This window comes from Oryctolagus cuniculus, chromosome 5 (genome assembly GCF_051225735.1).
Source record: "Oryctolagus cuniculus isolate XC-2025 breed Fujian yellow rabbit chromosome 5, ASM5122573v1, whole genome shotgun sequence".
In the NCBI taxonomy this organism is placed as follows: domain Eukaryota; kingdom Metazoa; phylum Chordata; class Mammalia; order Lagomorpha; family Leporidae; genus Oryctolagus; species Oryctolagus cuniculus.
Genome location: NC_142871.1, coordinates 48,749,713 through 48,772,658, shown reverse-complemented (window position 1 = coordinate 48,772,658; position 22,946 = coordinate 48,749,713). Strand labels below are relative to the sequence as shown.

The window sequence follows — 22,946 nt, the reverse complement described above, 5'->3', positions numbered from 1 at the left end:
GACTGGAATGGCTGGGTCATATGGTAGGTCTATAGTCAGATTTCTGAGGTACCACCACACTGTCTTCCATACTGTTTTTACCAGTTTACATTCCCACAAAAAGTGGATTAGAGTACCATTTTCGCTACATCCTCACCAGCATTTATTGTTTGCTGATTTCTGTATGAAAGCCACTCTAACTGGGGTGAACTGAAGCTTTATTGTGGTTTTGATTTGAATTTCAATGACAGCTAGTGATCCTGAACATTTCTGCATGTGCCTTTTGGCCATTTGGATTTCCTCTTTTGAAAAATGTCTGTTTAAGTACTTTGCTTAGGTTGTAATTGTGTGGTTTATTTTCTTGTTGTAGAGTTTCTTAATCACTTTATATATTCTGGTTATTGATCTTTTATCAATTGAATACTTTGCAAATAATTTCTCCCATTCTGTCAGCTGCCTCTTCACTTTCTTGAGTGCTTCTTTTGAAGTACAAAAGCTTTGCAATTTGATGTAATCCCATTTGTCAACTTTGGCTTTGATTGCTGTTCCTCTGGGTCCTTTCCAAGAAGCCTGTGTCAATGTCTTGCAGGGTTTCCCCAATGTCCTCTAATAATTTGATGGTATCAGGTCATAGCTTGAGGTCTTTAATCCATTGTGAATGTATTTTTGTGTAACATGTAAAGCAGGGGTCCTGCTTAATACTTCAGCATATGGAAATCCAGTTTTCCTAACACCATTTGTTGAAGAGACTGTGCTTGCTCCAGGGATTGGTTTTAGCTCCATGGTCAAAAATAAGTTGGTGGTAGATGCTTAAATTGATTTGTGGCATTTCTATTCTGTTTCATTGGTATTTTCATCTGTTTTTGTACCAGTACCAGGATGTTTTGCTTATCACTGCCCTGTAGTATGTCTTGAAATCTGGTATTATGATGCCTTCAGCTTTGTTTTTGTTGTATAAGATTGCTTTAGCTCTTCAAGGTCTCCTGTGTTTCCATGTGGATTTCAGCATCATTTTTTTCTACATCTGAGAAGAATGTCTTTGGTATTTTGATTGACATCACATTGAATCTACAAAACGCTTTTGGAAGAATGGACATTTTGATGATATTGATTATTTGAATCCATGTACATGGAAAATTTTTCCTTTTTTTGTATCTTCTTCTATTTCTTTCTTTAATGTTTTGTGATTCTCGGCATAGAGATCTTTGACATCCTAGGTTAAATTTATTGCAAGGTATTTGATTTTTTTTTTGTAGCTATTGTGAATGGATTGATCTTAGAAGTTCTTTCTCAGTCATTCCATTGTTTGTGTATGCAAAGGCTGTAGATTTTTCTGTATTCATTTTATATCTTGCTACTTTACTAAACTCTTCTATGAATTCCAATAGTCTCTTGGTGAAATCTTTTGGTTCCCCTATATATAGAAATCATGTCATCTGCTAATAGGGAAAGTTTGACTTCTTCTTTCCCTACTTGTATCCCTTTGATTTGTTTTACTTGCCTAATGGCTCTGGCTAAAACTTCCAAGACCATATTAAACAGCAATAGTCAGAGTGGGCATCCTTGTCTGTTTCCAGATCTCAGTGGGAATGCTTCCAACTTTTCCCCATTCAATAGTATGCTGGCCATGAGTTTGCCATAAATTGCCTTGATTGTGTTTAGCAATGTTCCTTTTATACCCAATTTGCTTAGAGTTTTCATCATGAAAGGGTGTTGTATTTTATCAAATGCTTTCTCTGCATCCATTGATATAATCATACGGTTTTTGTTTTTCAGTTTGTTAACATGGTGTATCACATTGATTGATCTGCGAATGCTGAACCATGCCTGCATACCAGGGATAAATCCCACTTATCTTTCTGATGTATTGTTGAATTTTGTTGAGAATTTTTGCATCTATGTTCATCAGGGAAATTGTTCTGTAGTTCTTTTTCTCTGTTGGCATTTCTTCAATCTCACCATCTTCACAATCTAGTATTGAAGTGTTATGTTCTTTTAGGGGTGTCATGCTATCTTCCTTATTTTTTGCTTCTTGAATTACTGCATTTGTTATTTGGCATTTGTGGAGATTCTTGTTGGTTTCTTTGTTTTTCACTGTGGCAGCTTTTATCTTTGTACTATTCCTCTGTAGATTAGCAGAGTGTCTGCTTTCAGTGAATACCTAGATGCATGTGGTGGGTGGGGCTAGTGAGCTCTGATCAGTTCTCCAGGGTGAAGGGCATGTCTGAGGTAACACAGCCAGGTTTGGTGTGGTAAATCTCTCTTTTTTTTTTTTTTTTCTTATCAGAGGGGAGATTTGTTCTTCTCTGTTTGCGTAGACTCAGATAAGCCTCTCTACTCAAAGGAGATTATTGCCTGGGCACTAGCCCTAGTGGGTGTATTATTCATCTGCTCTGCACAAGGACCACACAAAGGTTCTGTGCAGTCCTCAGTGTAAGCTCAGATTCCCTAGCAATGTCCTTCACCAGGTAACCAGGTAGCACTGAGCATGTGGAGCCTCCCACAGTGACTGCCCAAAGTCCCTGATTCCTCCCACACAGCCTCAGTTTTTTCACAGTCCCGGCACACAAGCCTCCCACAGTCACAAGTCCTCTGTCTATTCTGCCCACTAGACTCAGGAGTCTCAACCTCTGGTTGCTGGGTGCAGACATAGGCTAGTGCAGCTGTTACGTATGTCAAAATGGTGCCTGCTATCAGCTTGTTACAGGATGCTATTGTAGGGTGATCAGGGAGAGAGGAACATGCCCCCTCTTTCATTTTTTCTCCTCTAGTCTGGCAGCTACACTATCCCTTGTGCTCAAAGCTGGGTTCCCTCTATGCTCTGCCTGTAGCTTTTCTCACCAATGCCTTGGGCTGCTACAGTCTGACCTCACCTCTCTCTCCTACACTGGTGCAGAGGCTCCTGGCTGCTGGGGTCCTGAGTTGTGTGTGTCCACACCCTCCACGTAGGTTTACTGTGTCCCTCCAATTTACATAGCATATTTCCTCTGCTGTTTTCTCCCTAACTCTTCGAGATTGCACTCTTTCCACTTTTTTAAACTATCTTCTCTTAGACCAGAGCAGCAAGCTTCCTCGTTACTACACCATCTTAATCCAATCTCCTCCAAGATACATTTTTATAACTATTATCTATATATTCTACTAGAATGTCAGTTATATGAGGGCAAACACATCTAACTTACTCACAGTATGTTCCCAGCATCTAAATTTGAATGATGTACGTTGTAAGTATTCAATAAATATTGTTGAATAAATAGAAGAATGTTAACTCTTGTGCTATAACTTTAAGTTCTGTACAAAATACTGTATACTATATACATTTTTTAAAGATTTATTTTTTATTTATTTGAAAGGTAGAATGATAGAGAGGCAGAGAGAGAGACAGAGACAAAGACAGAAAGAGAGACAAACAGAAACCTCCTATCTACTGGTTCACTCCCAAAATGGCCACAACGGGCAAGGGTAGCCCAGGTAGAAGCCAAGGGTCCAGAGCTTCTTCTGGGTCTCTCATTTACATACAGGGGCACAAGCACCTGGATGATCTGCTGCTTTCAGAGGCATATCAATAAGGAGCTGGATCAGAAGTGGAGCAGCTGGGACTCAAACTGACACCCATTTGGGATGCCAGCATCACAGGTAGAGGCTCAACCTGCTAATCCACAATGCCAGCCCCAACACTGTATACATTTTAAGACTGAAGTTTTCTTCACTGATATATCAATTAAGAAGAGAAAAAATGAATTTATATGTATAATGTGATACTTGAATACAATCAGGCATTCTGAAATTTTATGTCATTGAGCCACAGAGGGGCCAAGTTTAACTCCGTTTCTCTAATGTAATATAATAGCAGTCAATTGTTTCTTTGTTTTAAAACTTTGCTTCAATATTGTTTTCAGCATTTTGTTTATACTTAGAAATTGTGAAAAGCTCCATTTGATATTAAAAAATGTGGAGAGATACATCAGACTTAACATGTATGTAAGGAAAAGTACAGTCTAAAATAGCAAAAGTAGGACCAGTTAAAACATGTAATCTTTTTTAAAAACATGTAGATGGTCTTTTTTGTGTAGGTGGTGGAAGTCACTACAGCAAATATGTCCTTGATGTAAATGCAAAGCATTTCTTCCTGATCAAATTGTAGATGTAGGCAGGTGCTGTGGTGTAGAAAGTTAAGCCTCCACCTGCAGTGTTGGCATCCCATATGGGGATTGGTTCAAGTACTGGTTGCTCCACCTCCAATCCAGCTCCCTGTGAATGTACCTGAGAAAGTAGCATAAAAACATACAAGTCCTTGGGCCCCTAAAACCCATGTGAGAGACCTGGAAGAATCTCCCATCTCCAGGCTTTGGCCTGGCCTAACCTTGGCAGTTGCAGCCATTTGGGGAGTAAACCAGAGGATAGAAGACATCTCTCTCCCCCTTCTTTCTCTGTATCTGCCTTTCAAATAAATCTTAAAAAAATAAATTGTAAATGTAGACTTTACCTTATAATTCAATAATAAAAGAGTAATTAACCTCTAAAAAATTTTGAGATAAAATTTCACATCATTAACACTATCTGTCGAATTACTTTACTTTTTAACATAAACCCACTCCTAACCATTACTGAAAATCAGATGCAAGTCAATTTTCACTCAAATCATCTCTATTGACTTCATAATTTTTTAAAAAATATTTATTTATTTATTTGAAAGGCAGAGTTACAGAGGAGCAGAGGCACAGAGAGACAGAGAGAGAGAGAGATAGGTCTTCCATTTGCTGTTTACTCCCTAGATGCATTTTTAGAAATTTTCTATTACCTTTATGATTTCTTTTAAATTATGTTTTAACCTCTTAGTTTATATATATTAGCTTTATCATTTTCTAATTTCTATTTTTAAGCAGTTTCTATTTTAGGCACTCTGTAAACACTTAACTGCAGGAGGAAAGTTATTATAAACCTTTAGAATAAATACTAATTCTTCATTTTTATTTCCAAATATTAATTTTTTAAAACAATATTTTTTGGGCTGGTACAGTAGTATAGCGGGTTAAGCCAATGGTTGTGCAGCTGGCATCCCATATGGACACTCATTCATTTCCTGGCTGCTCCATTTCCAATCAAACTTGCTGTTAATGGCATGGGAAAAGCACCAGAAGATAGCCCACTTGTTTGGGTCCCTGCCACCCACCTGGGAGACTTGACTGAAGCTCCTGGCTCCTAGCTTCAGCCTAGTACAGAGTTGACCGTTGCAGCCATCTGGGGAATGAACCAGTGGATGGAAAGTTTCTCTCTCTTTCCTCTCTTTCTCTCTCTCTCTTTCCCCCTCCCTCCAACTCTGACTTTCAAAACAAATAAATAAATCTTTAAAAAAATACTTTTCTGAATTCAAAAGCAATGACCCAGTTAACTAAGATAAGCCAAGAACAGAAAGACAAGTATCACGTGATCTCACTCATGTGTACATTCTAAAACAATAGGTAAATTTATAGAATATAAAAATATAATAATCAGAGGCTATGGTGGGAAATGTGTAGGGACAAGAGGAGAAAGCTTGATTGATGAGTACTAGGCTAAAGCTAGAAATGAGAGAGAAGTTACTGAGTTCTGCACAGGATGGTAACTATACACAATGTTAGTTATTATAGATTTCTCCATTTAAAAAACTTAGAAGATAGGATTTTAGATTAATAGAGATATTAAAGTTAAATATTTGAAAGGGTATTTACCCTAATTGGATATTATACAATTTATATATGCAATAAAACATCACACATTACATTTTATTACATAAAAAACATAAATATATCTCTTAAAATTGAGAAAAAAAATGACACAAACACTTGGATATCCCTTCATAAGATAAAACAAAATGTACAACTCAGTTATTTTTGGGCAGTTAATGATATATTAATTAAACTTTAAATCTAATCATGAAATAGCTAATTCCTTTGAAGAAAATTTGGACAACTGAAAAGCTAAAACTGAAGTTCTACAAATATTTGAGCTACTATTAAAGAAAACTATCATATTCCATTTACTTCTAGGATAATGGGAAATAGAAATTATTTTGAACAATTTCTGTAAACATGGTCTTACACTAAACACTGGATCAGGATCTGATAGAGCCACTTTTAGTTTATCACAGAGAGAAGTCCAATTTTCACAATTCAGGACATCAGATGGAGGAGCTGAACATAAGGTTTGTAAGGCTTCATATCTCACCTGTAAAATAAGATTTGTATTAATATTCAGTCACTAGAATAATATCAATTCTCCAAAAACAATATCTAAGAAACTACCAAAAGGTAGATTCTGGATAATTATTTTAAAGAGTTATTTATAAGAATATGTTGCTCTTTTATAAAATAGCTCTGGAGAATTCTTGTGATACTAAATGTTTACACAGAAAAAATAAGTTGCTATTTTGTGTAAGATGAAAATTAAAATACTAATATACAAGGAAATTCTAGGTCTCATGTCTAAGCAGAACAGAGGGTGTAGTGGTTGAATCAAAATCACCAAGGCAATGTGTTAACAGTGGCCTCCTTCCAGACTTTCCCCATTCTAGTAGGCACTCATATGTGGTCCTGAAGTTTGAGAGGCTTAATTTTAAATGTTGCCTAGATTTTTCCCTGGTGAAGCTTTCTCATTCCAGAATATATTAACAATTCTCTCACACACAAAATAAAAGTCATAACTTTTTTTTTTATTATACCTTATTTTCTGACCTTGTAACTAATGAGATAAAAAAAAAAAAAAAAAGCTGGGGCCAGCACTGTGGTGCAGTGGGTTAAAGCCGTGGCCTGAAGCGCCAGTATCCCTTATGGGCACTGGTTCTAGTCCCCACTGCTCCTCTTCCAATCCAGCTCTCTGCTATGGCCTGGGATAGCAGTAGAAGATGGTCTAACTCCTTGGACTCCTACATCCATGTGGTAGACCTGGAAGAAGCTCCTGGTTCCTGGCTTCAGATCAGCACAGCTCCAGCCATTGAAGCCATTTGGGGAGTGAACTATCAGATGGAAGACCTCTCTCTCTGTTTCTACCTCTCTCTGTAACTCTGTCTTTCAAATAAAGAAAATAAACCTTTAAAAAAAAAGTTGTTCAAATCTGAAATGCAAAATTTAATTTCTATACTTGAAAAAAAGCAGCTCACTTCTTAATTCAGTCTTCTCAAAATCCAATCAGAAATAACACAAAACCATATGACCAGAAAGACAGTAGTGGAGAATAGGACCCCTCCATGATGCATGGAACAAAGCTTTTCTCCAATTCACTCTCCAACTGGTCAATAATGACACATTAATTCCAACCTGATCCTCAAATCCTGGTCATTTCCCAACTGAAACAACCAAAGCTTAGTGATTAAAAAGATGAAGCATTACAGACAGGAGCCAAGACCTCAGCAAACCTGACACTGAGTATTTTTAGATGAAAAGGAAAATACTTATATTTGAAAATATATATTCATAAGAGAGAATCCTAAAACAAAACTTTGTGGTAGGCATAGGGAGAACATGGTGAAAGTTTTAAATATCAAAAATTAAAGATAAAAAAATCAGAATTCATTTACAGTGTTAAGTAATTTCTCTGGTTCAATTAGTTGTTTTTTTATTATTATTATTATTTGAAAGACAGAGTTAGACAGTGAGAGAGAGAGAAAGAGAGAAAGGTCTTCCTTTCATTGGTTCACTCCCCAAATGGCCGCCACAGCCAGCACTGCGCCGATCCAAAGCCAAGAGCCAGGAGCTTTTTCCTGGTCTCCCATGCAAGAACAGGGACCCAAGCACTTCGGCCATCCTCCACTGCCCTCCCAGGCCACAGCAGAGAGCTAGACTGGAAGAGGAGCAACCGGGAGAAAATCCGGCGCCCATATGGGATGCCGGTGCTACAGGCAGAGGATTAACTAAGTGAGGCACGGTATCGGCCCCAAAGGTTCAATTAGTTTTTAGGACAAGATCCCATAAAGAATATAGTGCTTGCAGGAACAGAATAAAGTCTTCTTCTGGACAGTACAGATTTGCAAATAACCTATTTAAGCTGAATTATATAAAAGTCAAACCTCATTTCAAGTATCTTTTGAAAAATGTTATTGTTTATTGAGATTCTAGAAAATAAAAGACTATAAGATGTTAACAGGAAAATTTTTTCTCTGATTTTTTTGGGGGGGGGAAATTTCAATAAAAATAAATCACACTATTCATTTAGTTTAAAGTAAAAAGTTTTTTCAAAAATTTCAAAAATCAAGATCAGGGTCCAGCATTGTTGCAAACAGTTTAAGCCACATGGATGCTGGTTGGAATCCCAGCTTCCCTACTTCCCTGCTAATGTGCCTGGGAAAGCAGCTGAAGATGGCCCAAGAGCTTGAGTCCCTGTACCCACATAGCAGACCCAGATAAAGCTACTGGCTCCTGGCTTTGGTCTGGACCAGACCTGGCCACTGCAGCCATTTGGGAAGTGAACTAACAGATGGAAGATCTTTCTCTCTTCTTTCTCCTCTCTCTCTTTCTCTGTCTCTCCTCTCTCTATAGCCTTGTCTTTCAAATAAATACTTTTTAAAAACTTGAGGTCAAATGGCAGAATATACACAAAAGTCTTGGGTTTAAAAAATGCTATCATATTTTCTATTTCAGACTGACTTTCAAATGAAATTCTACTTCATAAACTAATTTGTACAATCTTTTAAAGTATAAACAGACACAATTCAATATAATTGATTCTGTATCTTTTTTCTTATAAATTACAAATGTGCCAAAGTTGCTCAAATATACCAAAGTTCAAGAGATGTTGGTCAAACACAAAACTGCAGCTAAAAAGGAAGAATATATTCAAGAGAGCTATTATACAACATGGTGACTATAGTTAATAACAACATTCTTCATTTTTGAAAATTACTGAAAATAAATTTTAAAATGTTCTCACCACAAAAAAGAAGTATATTAGGTATTATATATGTTAACTGGCTCACTATCAAGACATTCCTCAGAGTATACATATTTCAAAACATGTTGTCCATGATAAATATATATATATAATTTTGCCTACTGAAAATTCTTCTAGTAGTTGTTAACATTTTTAAATAGTTGTTCACAGAAAAAGCATTAAATACAAAAAAAAATCCCTAACAAATCATTGCAGAGAGAGCAATGGTGAAGATACACTTTTGGTACAACTGCTCATAACTTCATTCTTTCATATCTGAAGCTAGAAATAAAATCTCCCTCTTATAAAGCATGACAGTTCTCTAAGGTAAGCCTTTCCTAGCCTATGACCTTTCATTCCAAGACTGGAACATTTACTGGGGATATCAGTTTAGGATCGTAATAAATAATAAAAGCGTAGCCTTAAGAGAAACAACCCAGTTGCTACTCACTGTAACCTAGCACATTATAAATATATGGCATCTAACAGAACTTGACAGATTCCTTTAAACTTACCTCTTTAGGTTGCCCAGGATCCAACTGGTCTAAAATCAGTTGCAATTTTCCTGGACAAAATTTGTAACTCTGTAACACAAAAGACAGAACATTCTACTTATTAAGTAGAATTTTTGAAGTATTAGTATAAATCAGGGCCTGTGTGTGGCATAGGGGGTAAAGTCACCACCTGCTGGAATGCCACACGGGTGTCAGAAAGTGTCCCGGCTGCTCCACTTCCAATCCAGCTCCCTGTTCATGGCCTGGGAAAAGCAACGGAAGATGGCTCAAGTACCTGGGCTCTTGCCACCCTCAAAAAATTCCTGGCTCCTAACTTCAGCCTGAACCAGCCCCATCTGTTGCAGCCTTCTGAGGAGTTAACCGGTGGATGCAAGCTCTCTCTGCCTCTCCCTCTTTTTCTGTAACTCTGACTTCAAGTAAATAAATAAATTTTTAAAAAAAAGAATATAAATGATTTTTAAAATACAATTCCAATCACAAAATGCATTCTTAACAGAAGAAGGGGATGATCACTTTTGATTTGACAGCACACTTATCATTTTTGTTTCCCAAGGCTTTTAAACGGAAACTGAATATCCCAAGAAAACAGTGTAGCTTCATTTGTATATGAAAACTATGATTATCTGCTGAGCAACTGCAATGTGTAGAACATTGTAAGACAACATATACACAAATGTTATATAGCCAGAAATGGGAGATAAAGGAAATGGAAAGACAGAAACATAAACACGTAAAAATGGCACACACTTTACTCAGTTTGAATCTAACAGTCCCTCATACATTACTTTTCACATCACCTGCCGTGGTCCAGTCACATGACCTTCTTTCCATGCCTGGAAGATGCCAAGTTCACCCTAGTCAAAGAATCTTTGCACTTGTCTTTAGTCCAGCCTCCAAAGCTTTGCATGGCTACCCTCTTTTCACTAATAGCTCAGCTAAAAAAATCTCCTCAAAGAAATATCCCCCTGATCACCTAAAGCAGTCTCTCTGCACCTCTCATCTCCCCCTATTCCACCTTCCTATTTTCTTCACAATCTTCATTACTGACTATCTAAAAGGGGTAAAAGGAGGTATTCACAAGTGTTTTATCAGAAGTTGGTATTTCTCGTTACAAAATCCCAAGCCCTCAAAATAGGCCTGACAGGTTAGACATTAAATATATATTTGTTTAGTATAATAATGACTCCAAAGCAGGTCTTCTTATCATGTTTCATTGTTTCGCTCTAAGAACAAGTAGAGAGCAGACAGAAATACTCCACATCAAATGAATACAAACCATCTTGATATTGAGTATCATCCAATTTAAAATTTCTTAAAAATCCTTTTAAAATGTCTTGATTTTTACTCATCTCTCAAAATATACACTAGGTGCAAGTATTTGGCACAGTACTTAGGTTGCCTGCATTCCATACTGGAGTGCCTGGGTTTGAGTCCTGACTATAGTTTCAATTTCAAGATCCTGCTAGTGCACACCCTGGGAGGAACAGATTCTTGGTAGTTGGTACTGCAGGTACTTGGTGCCTGCCACCCACACCACATGGGAGACAAGATTGAATTCAAGAACCCTAACTTTGGCCTAGCCCAGGCCTGGCTATTGCAGGTATTTGAGGAGCGAACCAACAAATAAAAGATCTCTCTCTCTCTCTCTCTCTCTCTGCCTTTCATATAAATAAAAATAATTTTAAAATAAAATATATAATGTAATATATAATGTTAAGCAACACATGCTTTTTCTTAAATTAGAAGTACTTTATAGGCCGGTGCCACGGCTCACTAGGCTAATCCTCCGCCTTGTGGCGTTGGGACACCGGGTTCTAGTCCTGGTCGGGGCGCCGGGTTCTGTCCCGGTTGCCCCTCTTCCAGGCCAGCTCTCTGCTGTGGCCAGGGAGTGCAGTGGAGGATGGCTCAAGTCCTTGGCCCTGCACCCCATGGGAGACCAGGATAAGTACCTGGCTCCTGCCATCGGATCAGCGCAGTGCGCCGGCCGCAGCGCACCAGCCGCGGCGGCCATTGGAGGGTGAACCAACGGCAAAGGAAGACCTTTCTCTCTCTCTCTCTCACTGTCCACTCTGCCTGACAAAAAAAAAAAAAAAGTACTTTATAAAATAAAACTCTAATTTTCAATTTTCATGTTATAGCTTAATAACCAATATTTATGAATGATAACTATGAACAAAGTAATTTTAAGTATATATGGGAGCAGTTGTCTTACTTAACAGAAAAATATATGACACATAACAGACTTGAACACACACACCTCAACACATTCACAGCAAATGGATGGAAAACATGTTTATTTTGTGTAAAAACATTTTAAAATTCAGGCATACTTTTTTACACTGTGATTTTCCATGAACTCCTTGAAGCTCCCCTACATGCATGAATTTAAAAATTTTTTGTGGGCTTGGTCTCTCTTTCTACCAGCCTCTCCGGTCATACTGTTGAGAGCTTATCTTTTTCTTACTAAATAAAACTTCACTTATACTCTCACTGATGTGTCCAGTCACTGACACCAGGACACATACTCAGATTCATCTCCCCAATTTTCCAGCAATATAACTGGAGGTCCCACTGAGATTTCTTCTCCAAGTGGTGAGTAACAGACTATCAACAGCCTATTGCTCCTATTTGGTCTTTTCAGCTCCATTTTCCTTTCTGGAATGATACTGTAGATGCATGTGACTGGAGGTAACCTGGTGGAGGCTACTCCTCAGTGTGAACAATTTCTGGGCTCCCCTTGAGTATCCCTCTTGGGGTTTTCCCTTTCAAGTGTCTCACAGGAACCTTTGGAAGATACTTTCCACACTCCCAAAGTGAACAGAGAAAAGCTCCAGCCTCTTTACTCTGACTCCCTGTCTTGTAATTGTCTTCTAAACGGCCTCTTGCCTCTATTTTGAGGGTCCTTCTGTTATCATGCTTGACTATTACTGAGGCTTTTAATTCCTGATGGAGGTGAGTTTTATCAGGCAACCAGGCAACCCTTGCCCCCTGTTGTTGTAATTTTGCCCAAGGGTTGCTAGGCAAGAATCCAGGCCCAATAACCTCCAATGCTTTTGAATATATATGGATTAATCTATAGACTTCTTGAGACACCTCCTGCCCAGACTCCTCATCCCTGAGGCTCTTTAACTGACAGTCCCACAATTAGACACTACTGGCTTTTGATTAGGGTATGAGGTTACTACTGCCCCTTTGCAGGGTCTCCAATTTTCCTCCCTCTAAGCCTGCCTCTTTGCAGCTCTTACAGGGGTCTCCTTGTAGGTATATGTCAGCCTGAACAGCAGCTTCTTTGACCCTCCTGTGTCTTAAACAGGTCCATATGATTACACTGGGCTCACCTGGCTAGTACCAAATAATCTCCCCATTTTAAGATCCTTAAACTAATTGCAACAGCAAAGTCCCTTTTGCCATAAGGTAACATATCGTGCTCACAGGTCTGAAGATTAGAACATGGACATCTTTGATGGGTCCATGATTGTGCCCACAACAGGCAACAAATGATGGGTTTTGATCAAGTTTGCTTAGAAATCAAAGAAATAGTAAATGCCATAATCAGGTTCATGTCATATAAGAATAAATTTCTGTTGTCATAAATTCACCTTCTCAATATAATCCTGATGTGGGGTTCCCTTGGAATATAATAAAATAGCATTCACAGTATACTGTACTATACCAAATACTACAGGGGGAGATGAAGACATAAAAACTGCAAGAAGAAATGATATAAATTTGGAAAACTTAATGTATATAGGAGATAGTCCTCTAAATACTCAACAGTAGAAAACCAGAAGCTTGGTTAGGAACCACAGAAGACCACAGCTGAGAAATTTTCTATTTCAATGTGTCTCTACACGGCATCCATTTCAGCACATATTGTCAAAGGAATCAACAACAATGAAAGCTAACATGTCCAAATACAGAGACCATGTGCCAAGCTACCTTCTATGCATGTTATAGCTTAATAACCAATATTGACATTAACTCAATCTTTTCAACAATCCCATGAGGTAAGTGGTATTTTTACCACCATTTTGCAAATAAGAAACACTGCAACACAAAGTTAAGACATTTGCCCAAGTTCACAAAGCTAATTGGTGGTGGAACCAGAACTTAAACCCAGTTTCCAGGTAGTACAGCAAAGAACAAGAAGAACAGATTTTGGAGGGTAAGAAGTCAGGTCAAATTCAAGGTCTACCTCTAATTAGCAATTCTAGTTTGAGCTTATAAGTCTCACTTTTTCTTTAGAATGTGCCAGTAACACCCATAGTTAATACAAAGTCAGGCACAGCAGACAGTGGCTGACAGAAGTCTCAGTAATAAATGACTAGTATTATTATATTTATCTTTCTAGCATTATTTTACAGAAACATTTTCCAGGATTATTCACAATACCAAATCCCTTCATTGCTCTGTCATAACCATGTAAAGGCCACTATCTCTCCTTTAGTCTTCAATATTCTAAAACTTATACTGATAAGTCTCCAGTTTTTCAATAATGGGTCAAAAATCCATACATGAGTATAATTAGGTTGCAATGAAATAAAGCCTATTTTATTCACAAAAAGCAAGTATTTTACTAGTATCAAAATGACAGCATCAAAATTGCTTATACAATGTTATCCACATAAAAATTCAGACAGATTTTTCTTTAATCCCACAGCAAGTAACTTAATTTTGAAGGCATCAATAAGAATGTCAGTATTTAACAGAATGAATTTCTGATACATTTTCAGAGACTTTTTCCAACTCTGCATATATTAATACGTCTCTCTATGGTCAGCTTCATGAAAGACAGTCTGTTTCAATCAAGCAAGGTATATCCAAATATCTCCCACACTGTGCCACATTCAAGATGTCTCAGGCTAGTTCTGGCACTCATGCACTTCTTTCCTAAAGCCCAAGGATCCCAGTTCACTTACAACTCAGTTAGTCCCTTCAAAAATAAAATTATATTCATAAGACAGACACTTGAAAATTCAGCTATACTCTATGGAGATCCCAAGGAAAGCAATAGAAATTAAAGCATAATTCATTCTCAACAACAAAACAAAATAAAAAACATGAATATATTCTGAAACTATGACTTCATAATTTGAATGCTCCAAATACTTCCAAAATTATTTTTTCATGCAGTGCCAACTCAACCACTTTGCACTTCTTCAAAAATCTATGATTCTAATGATGAGAAATAATTGTGTCTTAGAATCTGCAAACTCTTAACTTCCAGCTACTTAGTCAATTCTAGTTAGATTCGAATATTTGTACTTCTTAAAACAAATTTAATATTCCAGTTCTTTTTCTCCTATGTCTCAATTTCTGTCTATTTAAGTAACTCATCAAGTAAATGGAGTATATAACTTGTGAGTCCAGAGTCCTAAAGTTGGGTTTTTCTGTGCCTTTTTATTCCAAAAGTCTTTGATCTGAAGCAGTTAGGAAGCCTATGAAAAAAGCCATTTGACTACATAAATTAGAATAAAACTACACAAACAGCCTAGCAACAAGGAATGATTACAAGCTACCACATAAAGAAAAATATGTCTTGTCACATCCTCCATGACATCAGATAATCAGCCTGACTTGTAAGGGTCATGACTCAGCACAATCTCGCCTGCTAAATGACGGAATAGTAGGCACAACAACCTTTAAGTTCTACTTTTAATACTTTCCAAACCATATTCCCTTCAATCAGGCAGAGCCAAAACATATTTATTTTTTATGTTTTATTACGAACCTTCTCAAATCCCTATTTTGGTGTTTTGTGTTTTGTTTATTCGAGAGGGAAAGAGACAGATAGAATTCCTATCTGCTGGAGTACCTTCCCAAATGCCCATGATGCCCAGGACTGACCCTTGCCAAGGGAAGGAGCTGGGACCTCAATCTAGGCCCCTACAAAGGTGACAGGCTACCTCCCAGGGTCTGCACTAGCAGGAAGCTGGAATCTGAAGTGGAGATGGAACTCAAACCAAGGTTCTCAGATACTGGGACATGGCAACTTAACCACCATCTTTACCACTAAGCCAAAAGCCCACTACAAGGGCTGATGCTGTGGCACAATGGGTTAAAGCCAAGGCCTCCAGTGCCGATATTCTATGTGAGTACCAGTTCAAGTCCTGGCTGCTCCACTTCCTTTTTTTTTTTTTTAATTTTTTTTCTTATTTTTTTTTTAATTTTTTATTTGACAGATAGAGTTAGGCAATGAGAGAGACAGACAGAGAGAAAGGTCTTCCTTCCGTTGGTTCACCCCCAAAATGGCCGCTATGGTTGGAGCTATGCCGATCTGAAGCGAGGAGCCAGGTGCCCCCTCCTGGTCTCCCACATGGGTGCAGGCGCCCAAGCACCTGGGCCATCCTCCACTGCCTTCCTGGGGCACAGCAGAGAGCTGGACTGGAAGAGGAGCAACCGGGACTAGAACCCAGCACCCATATGGGATTCCGGTGCCACAGGCAGAGGATCAGCCAAGTGAACCACTGCACCGGCCCGCTGTTCCACTTCCAATCCAGCTCCCTGCTCATGAACCTGGGAAAGCAGTGGTTTATGGAACAAGTGCTTGGGCCCCTGAACCTTTGTGGGAAATCCGGGAAAAGCTCCTGGCTTCAGCTTGGCCCAGCCTGGTTGCTGTGGCCATTTGGGAGTGAAATCAACAGATGGAAAATCTGTCTCTCTTTTTCTCTCTTTGTAACACTGCCTTTCAAATAAATAAATACATTTTTTTTTAATTTTTTCTTTAAAAAGAAAAAAAAAATCCCATGTCTTCTATTAAGTTTCCCATGTCTTCTATCAAAGTCAGTCTAATCATCAGCCTTTCTCTTAGCCCTGCTGTAGCAAAATGAAATGAGTTCCTATTCCCTTGGTTGGAGAAAACATAAGACCTCAAGTCTTCTGACGTCAGGAAAAGATTAAAGAATAGGCATTTTGTCCCGCAGTTGAGACATACACATCCCAATCCAGAGTCCCTGTGTTCAGTTCCTAGCTCCAGCTCCTGATTTCCAGCTTCTTGCTAATGGGGACCCAGGAAAGCAGTAGTGATGGTTCAAGTAATGGGGTTCATGTCACCAATGTAGGAGAACTGGAATACATTCTCAGCTCCCAGCTTCAGTGTTCTAACCTTCCTGGACATTTAGGGTATGAACCAGCAGATGGGAGATCTCTCTCTCTCTTTATCTCTCTCTCTCTCTCTATCCAAATCCATTCCCATTCCTTCTGTCTGACTCCCTCTCTCTGTCTCTTAAATAAAGAAAGAAAAGTTTAGTGTTTTGAAACTAACAATTCATAGAAACCTTCATCTCCAGAGGATGTACACAGGAATTTCTTACCTCATTTACCCTCTAGTTAAACTTCAATAAGGATTAACTGGGAATGAGATGTTTTAACTAAAGCTTATGGAGACTTGCTTCAACTCTTTTTATTTAAAAAAAAATTCCAAAATATAATAATGAATTATCCTAGATATATTCAAATATCCACTGAATATATAATCCCAGGAGATGGCATTTCAAGGTTATTTTTTATTCTCTTCTGAATTGGAAAATTAGAGAGCAGAAAAAATCTGGCTAATAAAACATTTATTAAAAATACTGATAACTAAACACCATTTCTAGCCATAAATGCAAACAAAATGACATACCTGATTGAATGATGAATCACTATCAGAGCAATTGTCTGTGCAATAACTATGACTTTTCTCCTTTTGGATTCTTCTCTGCCGTTCTTGATTTCGTATCTCATCTTCTTCAAACTTGTTAATCATAGACTCCACCACTATCATCATAACATTCTTCAGGGAATGCATCATTTCTTTGTACCTTTAAATTCAAAGTAGTCTTAAGATAGTCTATAGCAGAAGTTAAAACAATCAACTTAGTTAAACTATCTGGTTTTTTTAATATAAAAAAGAAAGCCCTTTAAGAACACAATGCTAAAGAGGACAACCTAAGTCAGAATTTACAAAACAGGAATAAAAATTAATATGGAACTCAAAAAGTGTGTTATTTCCTGGGTTTTCTCATCTGATTACATAAACCAAGACACTAAACAGAAACTAAAGCAAGGTGTTCCAGCGCTGACACTCTGGCGCAACAACTTAAAGCCCTGGCCTGCAGTGCCGGCATGCCATATGGGCACCAGTTCAAGTCCCAACTGCTCCATTTCCAATCCAGCTCCCTACTAATGTGCCTAAGAAAGCAGCAGAGGATGGCCCAAGTTCTTGGGCCCCTGCACCTACGTGGGAGACCTGGGAGAAGCTCCTGGCTCCTGGCTTCGAATTGGCTCAGCTCCAGCCATTGCAGCCATCTGGGGAGTGAACCAGCGGATGGAAGACCTCTCTCTCTGTCTCTACCTCTCTGTGTAACTCTGTCTTTAAAATAAATGAAATAAATCTTTAAAAAAAAAAAAAGAAAGAAAAAGAAGCGCTTGGCTCCTGGCTTCGGATCTGTGCATCTCCCGTCATTGCGCCCATTTGGGGAATGAACCAATGGACAGAAGACCTTTTTCTCTGTTTCTCCCTCTCACTGTCTGTAACTCTACCTCTCAAATAAATAAATAAAATCTTAAAAAGAAAAAGAAAAAAGAAAATAAAGCAAAAGATGTTCCAACGGCAGAGCCGGCACTGTAGAATAGAAGGTTAATCTGCCACCTGCAAGGCTAGCCTCCCATAAGGGTACCAGCTGGAACATCTACCTATCTCTATCTCTCTCTGTGTGTCTCCTCCCCATCCCCCAGTCTGTAACACTGTCTTTCCAGTAATTTTTTTTTTTAAATCTTTAAAATTAAAGTCCTTGGGCCCCTGCCACCCATGTGTGAGACTCAGATGGAGTTCCAGGCTCCTACCCAGCCCTAGCCATTGTTGCCATTCGGGAAATGAACCAGGGGATGGAAGTTCAAGTTCTCTCTCTCTTTCTCTCTCTCTCCCTCCCTCCCTCTGTGCATATCTCTCTATAACTCTGTTCCAAATAAACACTTTTTTAAATGTTTCCAACAGACCTTTTTTAAATGACCAACATGAATTTTTCTGCAAGAAATATCATAAAAATGATCACATGAAGAGATAAAAATAATTTTTTATTTATTTATTTATTTTTGCCAGGCAGATTTAGACAGTGAGAGAGAGACAGAGAGAGTTATAAACAGTGAAAGAGAGACAGAGAGAAAGGTCTTCCTTCCATTGGTTCACTCCCCTAATGGCCGCTATGGCCGGTACTGCGCTGATCCGAAGCCAGGAGCCGGGTACTTCCTCCTGGTCTCCCACATGGGTGCAGGGACCCAGGCATTTGGACCATCCTCCACTGCCCTCCCGGGCCACAGCAGAGAGCAGGACTAGAAGAGGAGCAAACCTGGACTAGTACCCGGTGCTCCAACCAGGACTAGAACCCAGGGTGCTGGCGCCGCAGCAGAGGATTAGCCAATTGAGCCACGGTGCCAGCCAATAAAAATAATCTTTTAAATTAATTTTAAAAAAACTAAAGCACCAGATCCTCAATATTTTAAAATAAATAAGTAAATCTATTTTTAAAGATTTTATTTTATTTGAAAGGCAGAATTACAAAGAGAGGGAAAGAGATTTCCATCTACAGGTTCACTCCCTAAATGGCTGCAATGGCTAGGGCTGGGCCAGGCCAAAGCTAGGAGCCAGGAGCTTCTTCCAGGTCTCCCACATAGATGCAGGCGCCCAAGGAGTTGGATTATCTTCTGCTGCTTTCTCAGGCACAATAAAGGAGAGCTGGATCACAAGTGAAGCAGCGGGGACTCGAATGGGTTCCCATATGGGTTGCTAGTGTTGCTGGCGGCACCTTAACCCACTACACCACAGTGCTATTTATTTATATGAAAGTCAGAGCTACACAGAGAAAGGAGAGGCAGAGGGAGGGAGGGAGGGAGAGAGAGAGAGAGGTCTTCCATCTGCTGGTTCACTCCCCAGTTGGCCTCAATGGCCAGAGCTTTGCCAATCTGAAGCCAGGAGCCAGGAGCTTCCTCCGGGTCTCTCACATAGGTGCAGGGGCCCAAGGACTTGGGCCATCCTCCACTGCTATCCTAGGCCACAGCAGAGAGCTATATGGGAAGAAGAGCAGCTGGGACTAGAACCAGCTCCCATATGGGATGGCGGCGCTTCAGGCCAGGGCGTTAACCCACTGCGCCACAGTGCTGGGCCCCCAATAAATAAATCTTTAGAATAAAAAAGACTTAAAAGAAATAGAACTCAAGAGCAGTGATGTCAGGTCTGAAAGAACCATGGAAAGATAGATATAGGACAGAATACAGACCTCGAGTAAATTCCCTGTGCTCCAAAAAGTCCAAGAGACTGGAAAGAAAAAACCTTAAAAGTTAATACACAAAAACCATATCAATTAACAATGAAAATTTGTACAGTACTTCCACTCATTATAAGAGTAAAGTATGATAGATCCCACAAATGAGTTACTTCCAAGTGCAAACATTAATTTGAAAAATAAATATCACAATGTTTACACAAGAAAACAGTTTACAATTATTACCATAAATATACTATTAGTAGAAATACTGAAGCCACATTAGCTCCAAGTAATTTCTGAAGAATCAACAAAAAAATTGAAAGAAAACAATACTACATACAATTTAGAATCTTTCATCATGGTTCATGAAGCAGAAAATATTCAACAAGTCATTTAATATCTTTGTGAGGTAATTGCTATTACACATGGATGAACTAAAACACAGGAAAATTAAATAGCTTACTCAACGATAAAATTTCTTAATACTACCATAAAAAACTTTGTTTATTACCATTAAAATAGTTTCATTATCTGATAAAGAATTTTAGTATTGCTTTTAGAAGTTTTATAGTACTGCTAGATACAGATTATAGGATTGCTAGACACAGATTATTACCCAAAGAGGAAGATGACTCTATTTTTTGTTTTCTCCAAAAATGGGTTTTAGCTGACATATATTAGTGATCTGAATTTGATAAATTTATTAATAGCTGTTTGTTATCACTTGCTCAAGTAGTAACAATTTACTTAAACAACACAAATAGTTATTGCAAAAGAGAAGAGCTCCTAACCAAAACAATAATAAAAAAAAGTTTAACTATTTAAAAATAAATCAAATTCTATGTTTTAAAATACAGTGGGTAATACAAGCCCAGGTATATATCCAAATGTCTCTGATATTAGGAAGACAAACTATATTCCAAGCTTCAACATCTGTTTCAAATTTCAGCAAATTCCAGAGGGAAGCAAACATGATAGCTTAGAAGACAGAAAAACTAAATTCCAAAAGCACCTAGAGATATCACACACACTCAAGTCAACGTCCTATGTCCAAATCATCACCAAAAATAAATTTAGAGAATCTAAATTTAAAATATTTCACTGTGAATAGAAAAAATTATTAAATTTTAAAAAATGTCCATCTAGCTTCAAAATTAATTGTTAGCATTAGAAAATATGAGTAATGCTACTTACCCTAAGAATCTGAAACACCTAAAGACTAGAACACAACTGGGGAGAAAACAGAAAACTGCTATTTGCAGTTCTGCCCTCGAAAGCCCTAAAATCTTCTGTTCCATCACCTTCCATGCATGAGGGTGTCGAGTGGGAAAGACTACAGCTACGCTAACAGCTAAGAGAACTGAAAGGAGGGAGACCCAACTAGCTGACATTAAATATGAGAAGAGAACACCACATCTCCTTTCGTCTCAGTTAGTGCTCTGTATTCGTATATTTTGAGTGAGATTTTAGCATTTTGCCAAGCTGTCCCACTGCTCAAGAGAACAAGTTGACTCTATAGTATCCACTGGGCTTCTACTCACCTTGCTTATTTTCAATTTTGCGATATTTTTAGTTAAAATACATATTTCTGGGGCCAGTGCTGTGGCAAAGTGGGTTAAAGCCACAGCCTGTAATGGAAAGCCAAAACACTCTGGCAAAAAAAAAAAAAAAAAAAAAAAAAAAAAAAAAAAAAAAAAAAAACGTAAATGAAAGATCTCCACAAGTGAGATCCCAGTGGAAAGAACAGGTCATCAAAGAAGGAGGTACCTTTCTCTGAAGGGAGGAGAGAACTTCCACTTTGACCATGGCCTTGTCTAAATATGATCAGAGTCGGAGAACTCAAGGGGCTTCCATAGCCTTGGAAACTCATGACAAGAGCCTAGGGTGATTACTGATGCCATAAACAAGAGTATCAATTTGTTAAGTCAACAACAGGAGTCCCTGTGCACTTACTCCTCATGTAGGATCTCTGTCTTTAATGTGCTGTACATTGTGATCTAATGCTATAACTAGTACTCAAACAGTATTTTTCACTTTGTGTTTCTATGTGGGTGCAAACTGTTGAAATCTTTACTTAATATATACTAAACTGATCTTCTGTATATAAAGAGAATTGAAAATGAAGCTTGATGTGAATGGAAGGGGGGAGGGAGAGAGAAAGGGGAGGGTTGCGGGTGGGAGGGAAGTTATGGGGGGGGGGGGGCATTGTAATCCATAAGCTGTACTTTGGAAATTTATATTCATTAAGTAAAAGTTAAAAAAAAAAAAAAAGAAAACAAAAAATTTATCAGGAAAAAAAAAAAAAGCCACAGTCTGCAGCACCAACATCCCATGGGGGTGCCAGTTCAAGTCCTGGCTGTTCCACTTCTGATCAGCTCCCTGCCAATGTGCCTGAGAAAGCAGTGGAGGATGGCCCCAGTGCTTGGGCCCCTGCACTCAAGTAGGAGACCCAGAAGAAGCTCCTGGCTTCTGGCTCCTGGCTGCAGCCTGGCACAGCCCTGGTCATTGCAGTCACTTGGGGAGTGAATCAGCTGACAGAAGATCTCTCTCTCTCTCTCTCTCTCTCTCTCTGCCTCTCCTTCTCTCTCTGTAACTCTGTCTTTCAAATAAATAAATAAATCTTAAAAAAAATCAAGATGAAGTTTCTGAAGTAATAAATCAAGCAAAAACTCTAGTATTCCCCAATCTGTCAAGCCAGAAAACCAGACAAGTCATTAACAATATATACGGAAAACAATGCAACGAGTTTAAAGTCAGACTTGTATATACCACACCATCCTTGCCCTTAGGAATTACCAGTGAATTATCGGGGAGTCTAGAATACAAATAACTATAAAAAGAATAACATAAGAATTCTTAGAGTCAACATATATTGAAAAGTGTCCTCAAAGGGAAGCTAAGACAAACGGGCTTCACACTGGCTTTCAGTATCAATCATGTGTACTATTCTGGACAAGTCACTTCATTCAACTAACAGAACAAATGATTTCAAAGGTATCTTCTAGAACAAACAGCTCAAAGTTTTGTGGAGTTAAGATTAGTTTATTCTGTTGAATATTTACTTAGTATAGAGTTGATCTTCTGTATATAAATATAATTAAAAATGAATCTTAATGAATAATGAGATGGGAGTGGGAGTAGGAGGTGGGATGGGAGTGGAGGTGGAACGGCAGGTAGTAGGGGAAGAACCACTATATTCCAAAAGCTGTACCTATGAAATTTGCATTTATTAAATAAAAGCTTTCAAAAAAGATTAGTTTATTAAAAACTGAATCATAAGTGACTAACTTATCATTTAGTGTTC

General features: G+C 38.4%; 1 protein-coding gene across 3 annotated transcripts in view; it reads right to left on the bottom strand.

Moving 5' to 3' along the window:
* Positions 1-22,946, bottom strand: part of TBC1D32 (TBC1 domain family member 32) — a 276,080-nt gene that overhangs the window by 230,733 nt on the left and 22,401 nt on the right. For all 3 annotated transcript variants that reach the window (XM_070073655.2, XM_070073650.2, XM_070073652.2), the window contains 3 exons: positions 17,023-17,200; positions 9,399-9,467; positions 6,061-6,186 (listed from right to left, as the gene is read on the bottom strand). In XM_070073655.2, the coding sequence (XP_069929756.2) occupies positions 6,061-6,186; positions 9,399-9,467; positions 17,023-17,200 (373 nt within the window). The remainder of the gene's footprint in view (positions 1-6,060; positions 6,187-9,398; positions 9,468-17,022; positions 17,201-22,946) is intronic.